This window comes from Macaca nemestrina, chromosome 6, assembly GCF_043159975.1.
Source record: "Macaca nemestrina isolate mMacNem1 chromosome 6, mMacNem.hap1, whole genome shotgun sequence".
Classification (NCBI taxonomy): domain Eukaryota; kingdom Metazoa; phylum Chordata; class Mammalia; order Primates; family Cercopithecidae; genus Macaca; species Macaca nemestrina.
Genome location: NC_092130.1, coordinates 70,743,717 through 70,757,004, shown reverse-complemented (window position 1 = coordinate 70,757,004; position 13,288 = coordinate 70,743,717). Strand labels below are relative to the sequence as shown.

General features: G+C 35.7%; 1 protein-coding gene across 3 annotated transcripts in view; it reads left to right on the top strand.

Moving 5' to 3' along the window:
- Positions 1–13,288, top strand: part of LOC105471104 (mannosidase alpha class 2A member 1) — a 175,574-nt gene that overhangs the window by 32,923 nt on the left and 129,363 nt on the right. For all 3 annotated transcript variants that reach the window (XM_071098627.1, XM_071098629.1, XM_071098628.1), the window contains exon 4: positions 7,498–7,669. In XM_071098627.1, the coding sequence (XP_070954728.1) occupies positions 7,498–7,669 (172 nt within the window). The remainder of the gene's footprint in view (positions 1–7,497; positions 7,670–13,288) is intronic.

Here is a 13,288-nt window from a genome sequence, read left to right as displayed (position 1 = left end):
ATAATTCTGAAACCACAGGCTGAGCATATAGGAGGAAAGTATTTTTAAGTATTTCCAAGCCAAATGTCAACTACTTTAGTATTATTAATCATAAAAAAGATTTTCAACTGTCTTGCAAAAGTGGACATCTCACTGCACTATCTCCTATCCTTCTTTTTTTTTTTTTTTTTTTTTTTTTTTTTTTTGTGACGGAGTCTCGCTCTGGCACCCAGGCTGGAGTGCAGTGGCCGGATCTCAGCTCACTGCAAGCTCCGCCTCCCGGGTTCACGCCATTCTCCTGCCTCAGCCTCCGGAGTAGCTGGGACTACAGGCGCCCGCCACCTCGCCCGGCTAGTTTTTTGTATTTTTTTAGTAGAGACGGGGTTTCACCATGTTAGCTAGGATGGTCTTGATCTTGTGACCTCGTGATCCGCCCGTCTCGGCCTCCCAAAGTGCTGGGATTACAGGCTTGAGCCACCGCGCCCGGCCTCCTATCCTTCTTTTCCTTCTGATTTTTCTGGTTTGTCTTTATTGAAATGAATGTCTCTGTCCTTAAATACTACATTAGTACATGAAATGGTGAGTGGTTTTCCTCATTACCACATTTTCTACAATTAGAAAGTGATTTACAAGCAATATTTTCTAGCTTTTGTTTTGTTTTTTGAGATGGAGTCTTGCTCTGTTGCCCAGACTGGAGTGCAGTGGCGTAATCTTGGTTCACTGCAACCTCTGCCTCCCAGGTTCAAGCAATTCTCCTGCCTCAGCCACCTGAGTAGCTGGGATTACAGGCACACGCCACAGTGCCCAGCTAATTTTTTTTGTATTTTTAGTAGAGACGGCGTTTCACCATGTTGGCCAGGCTGGTCTTGAACTCCTGACCTCAGTGATCCGTCCGCCTTGGTCTCTCAAAGTGCTGGGATTACAGACTTGAGCCACCACACTCGGCAATATTTTCCAGCCTTTAAGTTGGTTTCTTTTAGAAACTTTGATAATTTGCCCAGTATTTGTCTAAAGCTAAGTCATGTACCCTAAGAGTAACCCACCAAAGAAAGTCACTTTTCCTTCTCACAGTGTCTGTTATATTTTAGACAGTTTTCTCATTATTTCAAAAAACCAAGCTCTGTTGGGGAAGACTTACTATGCCTGAAGTATTGTCAGTGTTAGATGCTCATAGATGGGATCATTAATAAGGGAGGGGAAAAGCTTTAGCACAGATTTAGAAATTATCCTAAATTTTGCAGCTATGAGGTAACAAAGTATGCAGGTCTTCTAAGGGGCACTTAGAAAAGCAATATAATAAGGGGTCACAGTTGGACACTGTATGTATACAGCTGCAGGATGAACAAAACGCCTGCTGTCCTAACAGTAATGCAAATAGGTTTTTTTGTGTGGGGTAAAATTTCATATGGATTCAAAAAATGATCTTTCTCAAACAACATCATTGAATTAAAGCTGATATGCTTAGAAAACTATCAAATGACACTGAATCAACTGGGAAAAACAGATTAGATTATTTTGGAAACCTGCGTTCAAAATCATTTAGAGGCATCAGCAGGTTTCTAGATTTTCCGAATCTCATAGGTCTCAGGAATCCTTAACTTCATCTGTGACTGTCTGCTTACCCTCTCTTGGAAACTTAGTCGATTACTAAGTTCTCTTCATTTTGTCTCCTTGACCTCTTATTTCCCTCTGTTTATTTCCACTGCAGTCCATAACCATTTTTTACAGAATTTTGCAGTGGTCTCATTTTCTGTTTCTTTCCTTCTACTTTGCCTTTTTAGTCTTCACACTCTTAGTACAGTTATTTTTGAAAGCGCAGGTCAGAAAACCCTCACGTCCTCTCTCCAAAGTTCTCTGTAAGAAACAGGAATGGTTTAGAAGGTTTTCAATAATCTGTCTCCCACTTCTATTTTTATATTTATTTCTCACCATGTTTGCATCATGTACCCTGCAATGCAGCCATACTCAACTTCCTGTCTTTTCCATATGCTCTTCCCTCTATTTGGAACTACCACCCTTTTTCTCTCTCCAGATGATGACTAATCTAAGAATCTTTCTTCTTTTCTTTTGGTAAGACTTTACCATTTCTTTATTTCCATGGCATTTTGTTCATATTTTCACTGTAGAATCTGTTTTCATTTAGCTTTGCTTTATTGCTTTGCCCTTATTAGATGCAAGGTACGTGTTTGAATGAATAAATCAGAACGTTAATTAAAACTCTTTCACAGTTGATCAGGGAGGAAAAGCAAGCTTAACTTACAATAGAAATGTTGGAATTAAAATTAATCAGCAGCATATTTGAGTAATAGTAATACCATTTAAGATTGTATGTTACCCTTTAAGTATATGACTAGAAGTTGCAGTTGAATATTGAAGGATTACTGAGTGATGGAAGAAACCTGTTTGTCATTTGTTCATAGAAAATAACTTAAATGCTAGATGAGAACAATAGACACTGAGGATTCTGAAAGGAGGGAGAGAGGGAAGGGGGAAAGGGTTGAAAAACTACCTGTTGGGTACTGTGTTCACTGTTTGGGTGATGGGATCAATAGAAGCCCGAAGCTCAACATCATGCAATATACCATGGAACAAACCTGCAAATATACCTCTTGAATCTAAAATTTAATAAAAGAGAATAAATTATTAGAACAAAGGATATTTCTGTTTTTAATGAACTTTATTTTAAAATTTGAGAATATTTATCACATTGAAATGGAAAAAAATCTTAAGGCTTAAGTTGCATGTGTTAATTGTTTATTACCAATGTATTATTTATCTGGATGTAATTTTTTTTTTCAAAAACTTCTCATGTTTTCCTGAAGGTTGGTGCTTATTTAACTTTTGAGTGGAATTAATATACTTTAAAAATCATTATTAATAAAAATAAAAATAAAAGAAAAAATCATTATAGCAATTAAAACCATAGCAGTGTAACAGTACTTTGTGGAGCGGGGTGCCTTCTTAGGGATGGGTGTTTTAATCATCCTAGGGCTGACAGATCCTCTTAAAATGTAAATATTTTGGAAACTTAAAAATGTTGGACAATGATTATTAGGTATCAGAACAGAGAGGGAACATATTAAAGCTAATAGTGTTGTATCATTTTATCTTTAGTTTCATTTCTAGTTGAAGTAATAAATTTGCATTTGTACTTTTTCCCAGAGCTTTTGGCTATACCTTTCATTCATCGTATCAAGTACTTATTGAACTCTTGCTTTTATATGTTTGCATTTTAAACATACTAGATTAAGTTTGAGTGGCAGTGTGTGCTCAGGCCTGCTTCTAAAATTTGCAAGATCTGGGGCAAAGTACACAGAGGCCCACATACCCTGTGTTTAAACATTTAAAAGTTATAAATCAAAGTAATAAATTGCTAAAGAAAAATAGGTCTTCTCCTCTTGCCTGGAGAAGTAGCTCAGTGATCTGGAAGACCAAATGTAGGTTTAGATTGCTGTAGCTCTGGGGAGAGCTAGCCTGTGGGGCAGGCCAACTGCCTTCTCCTCCCCGTCCTGGCCGTGTGCCAAACCAGGAAGGACCTTGCCTGAAGAGATCCTGGTGCCAGGTCTACATCCCTACAAACTACAGCCTCTTGGCCACTGTTTAGGCTAGAGAGGTTCCCATTTGTTAGGGTTAAGTGCCCTGATGGGGAAAGACTTACAAGAGTCCCAGTAGGCTTCCAGTTTGGGGCTGTTTAGACAGATTTCTGGACCCTGGTACTCAGAAGGGCAGGGCAGGCTCTGGGTCAGTTTGTCCTGTGGATTTATCCAATTGAAAGGGGTGTAGTCAGAAGAATAGGGAGGTCCTTTTAAAGTCCAGGGCTCAGGGCCAGGTACCTCTTGCCCAGGTCCTCATGGTGGTACTTACTATGTGCCCTTGGACCTAATAAAACTAAATGTTCCTGAAGAGCATCAGAACTCCACATAGTCTCTAGATTTCCAACCTATGGCTGGGAGCTCAAAATTTAAAAAATAAATTGTGATTTGTCTGTGAACAGTTACTAGGTACTTAATTGTTCATAGACATTGAATATAGGCAATAGAGTTTCCAGCTTTATTAGCTGTTTTTTATTTTAGAACTTAAAAAAAATAATTAAATAGTGGTATCGAATTTGGGTTTATGCTTGCTTTGTGGAACTTGTAATTATGCACTCTTTGTTTTAAATATTTCCCCACTTATTTAAAATAGCTATTAGCTTTTTTATGGGTAGTAATAGTGGTAGAATGGAAAATAATAAATTGAAATGTATTCTTAATGCTGTTCTAGTCCTGGTTCAATTTTCAAGTATATTCGACAGAAAGAAAAAAAGCTGTGAATTGACCACTTAAGTAAATCAGTCTGCAACTCAGTGTCCTAAGATTATTAAATCTAGAGGTAGGAATATAATTTTATGTCATGAAAATTCATCCCCTACCACTTTTTGTAAAATACTATATTTCTGGTTGGTCTCATGATAATATACAATTGTAGTTTTTACAGTAATTTTGAAAACGAAAGAACCAATTCAGTGTAAAAGGGAATACTTGATTATTGTATAAGAACAATAAAAGCAAATTTACTGTTATATTACTCAGTACTGAAAGTTGCAAGAGGCTATCTTTCAGTTCATTCTTCATTAATTATGCTGTATGGTGGTGATATTAGTATGAGTTTTATGGAAGGCTTTCAGGTTGACATCTCTGAGCTTGTATTTTGGCTCACGTGAATGTCTTTACCATATTTTCCTTATGATTGTTGAGGGGTGAATGAAGTGTTGAAGGCAAAATGGACTAATCAGTCACTGTGATTCCTCTATGAAAACTCCCATGATAAACTCTTTTTTGAAATGGCCTTAGTTCATTCATCACAGATTATAACTGTTGAAAATAAATTGTTGTGATTAATAAAAAACACACAAAAAAACTTTTACTTATCAATCTTCATAAAGACTAACCCTTAAAAATTTGCCTTTTATGCTAGATTACTGGAGTTTTAGTATCAAATTAATTTGGAGGCATTTCACTATTTATAGTTCTTTAGCTAGTAGCCAGGTAATTAGGAATTAGTTTGAACCTTAAAATTTAGGTAAAAGGTATTATGTGATATCTTAAAGACGATAATTCTAACAGAACCATTTCATTTACATGGTCCTTGTTGCACGTGTATAATAAAAGCATGGTACAGAAATAGATTTACTTACGTACATTTGAATTTAGCTCAGTTTTGCAATAAGTAGGTAGATAGAGTATGTTCAGTTAAATATTATGTTGGTATTTGATAAAATAAATTCTTCCCACATTGCAATCTTTATTTCTTGGATGGTAATGATGCTGATTTGTTCTAGGACTGAAGAAGTTTGCTAGGGCTGCCATAGCAAAGTACCAGACTAAGTGGCTTAAACAACAGAAATTTGTTTTTTCACAGTTCTGGAGTCTAGTGTCCAAGATCAAGGTGTTGGCAGAGTTGGTTTCTTTTGAGGTCGTTTCTCCTTGGCTTGTTGATGGCTGTTTTCTCCTTGTGTTTTTGCATGGTCTTCCTTGTGTATCTGTGTTCTAATCTCCTTTTCTTATAAGCACATCAATAGTTATATAGGATTAGGGCCTATCTTCATGACCACATTTTACCTTAATTACCTCTTTAAAGACCTGTCTCCAAATGCAGTCATCTTCTGAGGTAGTGAGACTTCGGCATATGACACAGATCTGTCCATAACAAGGGCATAGGGTGAATTCAGTGCAAACTGAAATTTTGGGTAACCAATATATGTTTAAAATGTGGAGCAGTTTATGTAAGTGTTTTAATTGTCTGCTTTACAAATTAGGTGTTCAGAATATTTTTTATTTCCCCTTTACCTAGTTTAATTGTACAGATATGGGAAAGGGCAATTAAAGACTGATGATGATATCAGTTCTGAGCACTTGATGTTTTTTAACTTGGTGGTGTTAGTATGGTCATCCGGGAGTTAGGGCATCCTGTTTAATGGTTGGTTGAGTTTTCTGGGCTATTCCCTGGGAATCCAGAGGTGGATCCTGGCTCAGTGCTCTGGGGGCAGTGCTCCAGGTTAGTACTTTGGTGAAGCTAGGTGGGATTCTTTGCAGACCACTATTTAATGAAATATCTTTGAGGTTTTAAAAATAGACACAGGCTTTTTTAGTTAAATGTGGAAAAAACTGAAGTATCCAGGAAGTGTTCTTCGGTGTCAAACCAGGTTAAAAGTGCCCCAGATCAAGAAAGTCCTATAAAGACTATTTGACAGTGTATTTCTGTTTGGTCCCATAGCTTCATACTTGCCACATTGTAGGTGCTCAGTAAATAATTGTAGGATGAATGAGTAGATTTCAGTTAAAGCAAGAGGAACAAATAAGTCATAGCTGCAGTGCTCTTTTCAAAAGCTCATATTCACATTGTCAGAATAGTTTTGTCTTCTCTGCCCTGGCAGGCTTTTGTTTTTTATTTATTTTTTTGCCAGCAAATACAGTATACATATTAATTGAACTATATACAGATAAGAAACAGCCATTTGGAGCCCCTTATTTTTAATTCTCTCACATGTAAGTTTGGAAACAATAGACCAATAGTTCAGCCGGGATATATAGAAACTTCTCCCTATAAGGTTTTTTAGATAGGAACAGGTTATTTTTTAGGGAGTCTACTTTGCCTACCACCAGTAGGTGCAATTAGGTGGCTGTGTATGCTTTTGCTTGGCCATCTTAGTAGTCCGCCTTGTGGTGCTATGTTTGGACCTGTTGGTGTTAAAAAATTTTATGTTTCTTATAGCCAAATTGCAATTAATTTTAGATAAAATTTCCAGGATATTTGGAAAATATAGGAAAAAACAGAGAACCAAGCTGTCAACATCTATAATTCTCTTTTTGAAAAATTTTACCTATTAATGCGTTTGCATTTGTTGTTTGATTAGTGTTACTTTGTGCTTCTAAGGAATTGAATAATGAACAGCTTTTGGGAACAAATACCTGTATTTTTGCAGAATTCTACTTCTCAGTATTCATATTTATGCTGTAATTACCTTATTGGTCTGCTGCAAGCTTTTAGGTGTAGTGTATACTTGCCATCTTTTTTCTTAGTTTAACTTATTTAATGGGTGAAGAATTTTAGACGTGGCATGAGAGGATAAAATTTGGATCGTATATTTTGATAACAGTACTGCCAACTTGTTAACACTGTTTAGATTTTTAAAATTCAAAAAAAATTCCTTAAACTAGAGATAAAAAATTGAATTAGATGCTATAATTGTTAGATATAAATAACTGCTTTTTGGCCTTCAGTCATCTATCTTATTTTTCTCATTTATATCTGAATTTGTGCAGTTTTCAGAGTGTTTTCATTGTTTTAATATTAGTGGGTTTCTGAGTCTCATGACGACTAAAATGGAGTTTCATTAATTGAAAACACCTGTTAAATTTAAAAATATGTCTATGAATGAAACTTCTGAGGATGTCCAAAGTAATGCAGTGGAATGTGACTGAGTTGAAATCAGCCATATGAATCAGACCTTTGTGGTATATTTGTGTCTTGATTTAGGTTGGTTGAAGACTTTCAATGACTACTTTAGAGACAAGACTCAGTATATTTTTAATAACATGGTCCTAAAGCTGAAAGAAGACTCACGGAGGAAGTTTATTTGGTCTGAGATCTCTTACCTTTCAAAGTGGTGGGATATTATAGATATTCAGAAGAAGGATGCTGTTAAAAGGTTTGTTTTAAAACTTTTTTGGAATTTGGTAGTATTAAAAATTAATTGTACAATGAATTAAGTATTGAATTTTTAGATGGTGAAAATTCTTAGCTTTATATCTGAAACTTAAAATATTTCTTCACATACCATGTTCATTGGTTTTGGTTCATCTCTGAAAAAGCCATTTGAATCTTTTGCATTTAAATCCTATGTTCCACTGGGTGCTCACTGCTGTAATCCCAGCACTTTGGGAGGCCGAGATGGGCAGATCACCTGAGGGCAAGAGTTCAAGACCACCCTGGCCAATGTGGTGAAACCCCGTCTCTACTAAAAATACAAACAAATTAGCCAGATATGGTGGCTCACGCCTGTAATTCCAGCTACTCAGGAGGCTCAGGCATGAGAATTGCTTGGACCCAGGAGGCAGAGGGTTATAGTGAGCCAAGATAGTGCCACTGCACTCCAGCCTGGGTGACAGTGCGAGACTCTGCCTTGGGGGAAAAAAATCTTATGTTCCAACTTTGTCCCACAAATGGAATTACTAGGTCAAAGTGACTTAATAGTTTAAAAGTTTTTTTTAAAGCATATAATTAAAGTGACTCCTGTATAAGTTTGTTTCAGTGTATTTTTCAGTCTTCCATATAGAAAATATCAATTTATTTGCTTTTTGGTCAGCAATATAATTTTTGAAACTGTTGGCCAATTTGATGGTTGAAAATTTTCATTTTAATTTTTATATTTCATTGGTAACAATGTTGCGTATATTCTCATACAGGTGAAGGTTTTTGTGACTTGCCTATTATACTTTTTCTTACTGATTTTTAGGAGTATTTATATATATTCCTTAACTCATATTTTTTCTCAAATTTTTATTTTCATATTTAAGCGTTTGATATACAAAATTTTAACACATTTATCTTCTCAAATCTGTTATTCTGTTTTCTTCAGATATTGCTTTTGCTGTCATGTTTTAAAAAGTTTTCTCCAATCTAGAGGTCAAATAAATAGTGCTTTTTTTCTTCCTAATTTCATTTTTTACCATTCACTTTTTAAAAAACTGATTTTTTAAAAAATACGTTACGATGGGAGGTTTTCTGATCTCCATGTATCCCCTGGAGTTACGAATTATCTTTTAATGAATTGTTTTCTTTAATTTATTTGCTGTCACTTATACAGCGCTTACTGTATTAGTACCTGTTCTAAGCACTTTACAAATTGTAGATAATAATCTTCTAAGCAATTCTGTGAAACAGGTACAATTGTTATCCTTGTTTTACACATCAGGACACTGACTTGTCCAGGGTCACAGGGCAGCCTGGTATTCCATGTGGTCCAGACTGTCCAGCTCCAGAGACTGTCTCCTTTGCACACTGCGCCATCCTGCCTCCCCAAGGTTGAATTAGTCCATCCTTTTCTAGTGATTTGAAGTGCAATCTTTATTGTATTTAAATATGCTTTAGTTCCTGGGCATTTTGTTCTGTTTCATGGACTTCCCTGTTTGACTGCAATTGTTGTGCCTTTATGATATATTTCATTAATTGACAGTTGAAGTTCCCTCTCGTCTTTTTGTTTTTAGTTTTTATGTTTTTAGTTTTTATTTTTAGTTATTATGGATACGTAATCGTTGTACACATTTATGGGGTACATCTGGCATTTTAATATAAGCATATAACATATAATCAAATCAGGGTCATTGGGATATCTGTCACCTCAAACATTTATCATTTTCTTGTGTTAGGAACATTGGAATTCTCTTTTAGTTATTTTGAAATATATGATACATTATTCTTAACTATATTAAAAAGTTCTTTCAATGAGTGAACATTTAATTTTCCCAAAGTGCTTTAGAATTAATTTGTTAAATTCTTCATACTCCATCAAAAAAGTAATCTCTTTGGATTTTGATGAAAATTGATGTAAACATTTAAAGATAATTTGGGGAGAATTGAATTTTTATAATTTCCATTGGATTTTTTTTTTTTTTTCCTCCTGATAGGAGGCTTAAAATGCTTACAGGTTTGGCTAGGAAGGTACTTTAAGTGAAGGGTATATTTTCTATGAGTACTGGGATTAATTAACTACCTCATCCAAAGGGGCTAGCCACATCCACTCTAGCCATGTGCTGCCACTGGAACCAGAGTTGTCAGGATATCCCTCCAGTTACTCAAGACAAGCTAGAATTCCAAAATATTATGTAAAATACCTAGAATTTTTACATTGAAATGTTAGCTATTAATTAGATTAATGTACCAGGACATGCACACATGTGCATGCATACACAAACACACATATACACACACACACACACACACACACACACAGACACACACAGTGCCAAACAGATCACATCAACATTTCTGAATCTGTAGTTTAGATACAGTAGTTTGCAACATTTTAAACATTAATAACTGTCTTATAAAACCACATAGGCATTGGTGTTTGTTTTATAAAGGTAATTTTTTGATTAACTTTTAAGTTTTTTGCCAAGTGCAGTGGCTAATGGCTATAATCTCAGTGACTTGGGAGGCTGAGGTAGGAGGATCCCTTGAGCCCAAGAATTGGAGGCTACCATGAGCTGTGATCATGCCCCTGCACTCCAGCTTGGGTGAGTGGGCAAGACCTCAACTCTAAAAAAAAATTTTTTTTTTTAGGTTTTTAGGTCTTACATTACTTCTTGAGCATGAATAATATTTCATATTTTCTAAGAAAATAATTTTATAGATATTCTCAGATTGTTTCTGATTTTAAGAATTTATCCCATCTGTAGTTATTTTTGCTTTTTTGTTGCTTCTTTTGGGAATCTGGTTTTTTTCTTCATTTTGATTTACTTAATTTTACTGGTTTTTGCCCACCTTACCCTCCTAGAACCTATTTATATTTTACCAATTTTTACTCTTGACCTATCTGCTTTCATCTTTCGTAATTCCTTCTACTCAATTTCACTAATGCTAAATGAACCAGTCTACTTAATAAGTTCATTTGTGTGTTTACCTTTTAGCAATATTCTGAGTAGCTTTTTATATGTTTTTATATGCTATTTTCTTATTGTATTTTTTTGTAAATATTTAATAACTGTACTACTGTTTTCTTTCTTTTTGATTTAAGTATGTTAGAAAAATAATTTTCAATTTGCAAGTTCTTTTTTTTCCCGGTTATACTGTATTATAAACTAGCTTTAATGTCTTATGGCCATAGAGTATGGACTGTATACTTTTTTTTTTTTTTTTTTTTTTGAGACTGAGTCTCACTTTGTCACCCAGGCTGAAGTACAGTGGCGTGATCTCAGCTCACTGCAACCTCTGCCATCCAGGTTCAAGTGGTTCTCCTTCTTCAGCCTCCCAAGTAGCTGGGATTACAGGCACCCGCCACCACGCCTGGCTAATTTTTGTATTTTTAGTAGAAACAGGGTTTCACCATTTTGGCCAGGCTGGTCTTGAACTCCTGACTTCAAATGATTCACCTGCCTTGGCCTCCCAAAGTGCTGGGATTACAGGTATAAGCCACTGTTCCTGGCCTGTATACTTTTTATTCTTTAGAGTTTTTTGAATTTTTTTTTATGACTTAATGTGTAATCAATGTTGATGAAGCCTCTACTGGTATTTGAAAAGGTGGTGTTTGTAGAATATAGAGTTTGGTATCTGCTAATTCAGTATTTTACAATTGCTATTTTTATCTTTGTACACTCAGTTTTGCTGTCATATTATATATACATTCTTAAAAATCGTGTTATGCAAAATTGTGCAATATTAAACCCAGGGCTCATGAAAAAGTACAGTTAGAGCGTAGCACTCTAAAACTTCATTAGTGACGTAGACACACACAAGAGATGGAAACCTAATAAAGATGCAAATCCAATTTTGCCTGTGTTAAATTGGTTTAAAAATGCATAAATAAATATGCCAGTTTACCTTGAAAAAGGCCTAAAGTTTGCTTGTGGAAGGGTGTATTGGAAGGAATATCGATTCGAGTTATTACTGAGAAGTAATGGCAAGTAGGTTAGCTGAAGTCTGTTGGAAAGTTGAATAGCACATGTGGATGACTGTGGCTCATAACCCTTGATGAACTGAGGGAGCTGGTAGATGTTTGAGGTGTGTCTGTGTGCCTTGTGCATTCCTTATACAGCTTTGTTCAGCTGAGGGAAGTTTTGTACCTTCATCAATGTTTCTTGGAGACTGAACTGTGCATAAGCAAGGCAAAATTTATTTCCTTATGTAATCAATCACCTGGGAACTCATTCCCATTTTCAAAACAAGTATTTATAGCAGAACTGACTGTACTTATTTTTTGCTACTGTTCCCCTGTCAGCTTTTATTTTTTGGATATTTTCTGTGTGTGTGTGTGTGTGTGTGTGTGTGTTTTCCCATTCTTGCCTGATCTTTGTTGGCTTCTGTATTAGCTCATTCATTCATTCAACAGACACTTCCCGAACATCTACTGTGGGGCAGGGACTGCAAGGTGGGCACTCCTAGACTAAGATTTATTTTTCTTTATTGTAAACTGTATGTGTCATCATTGACACCATCTTTTCTCCTTTTTATAATTAATATTATTATACTACCACTTTCGTTGTTCGTTTGCTTGAGTTTGCTGTCCTTTTTACTTGAAGGACTGTCAGCTTGGTGGTTCTAAAGGCTGGGAACTGGGACCAGGCTGCCTAGGTTCAAATTCTGCCAAGTCCCATCTACTGTTTGACTTTGAGCAAGTTATTTAACTTTTCTATACCTCAGTTTCTTCATTTGTCAAATGAGGATAATATTGAAACCAATTTTATTGGTTTTTGTGAGGATTGAATTAATTCAAACACCATGCTTAGCACAATGCCTGGCACATTTTAAGATCCCAATGAACATTAGTGCTTTTTAAAATTTTATTTGAGACTTTGAGTATTTCTCCTGGATACCATATGTAATTCTTAATGCTGAAGTCTTCTATAATGGGAGAGTTTTCTTTTAATTTTTAATTTTTCTTTGAAACAGGGTCCCATTCTGTTCCAAGGCTGGAGTGCAGTGGTATGATCACAGCTCACTGCAGCCTCAACCTCCTGGGCTCAGGTGATCCTCCCACTTCAGCCCTCTAGTAGCTGGGACTACAGGCGCACACCACCACGGTGGCTCATTTTTGTATTTTCTGTAGAGATGAGATTTTGCCATGTTGTGCAGGCTGGTCTTGAACCCTTGGGCCCAAGTGATCCACCTGCCTCAGCCTCCCAAAGTGCTGGGATTATAGGCATCAGCCACTGTGCTCAGTCCCTATTATGGGATATTTTATCTATAAATTTTTTTTTCTCTTCTGTCTTAAAGCTTTCTTATGTAATGCTTCATTGAAGGTAACTTTTTCCCCATGCTCACTTACTTTATTTATGAAATTTTATATTTTCCCTAAGGGTTATATATCTAGGTATGTATAACTTTCCATTAAGATTCCCATCAATCAATTCAAATGTTTCTTTAGCTTATGTGTTCTGTACTTACTAATTTACTACTGCTTTTGTTTCTTTTATTTTACCTTGTTATTGTGTCTCTAGTCTCTCTTTTTCATATGCATTTTTAATTTGTTATATTTACTATGTTTTGGGAGTTTTTTCCCAAGAGTCTTCCCTACCACCCCCTCAGTTCAGTACTCTGGTATTGAGTGTTT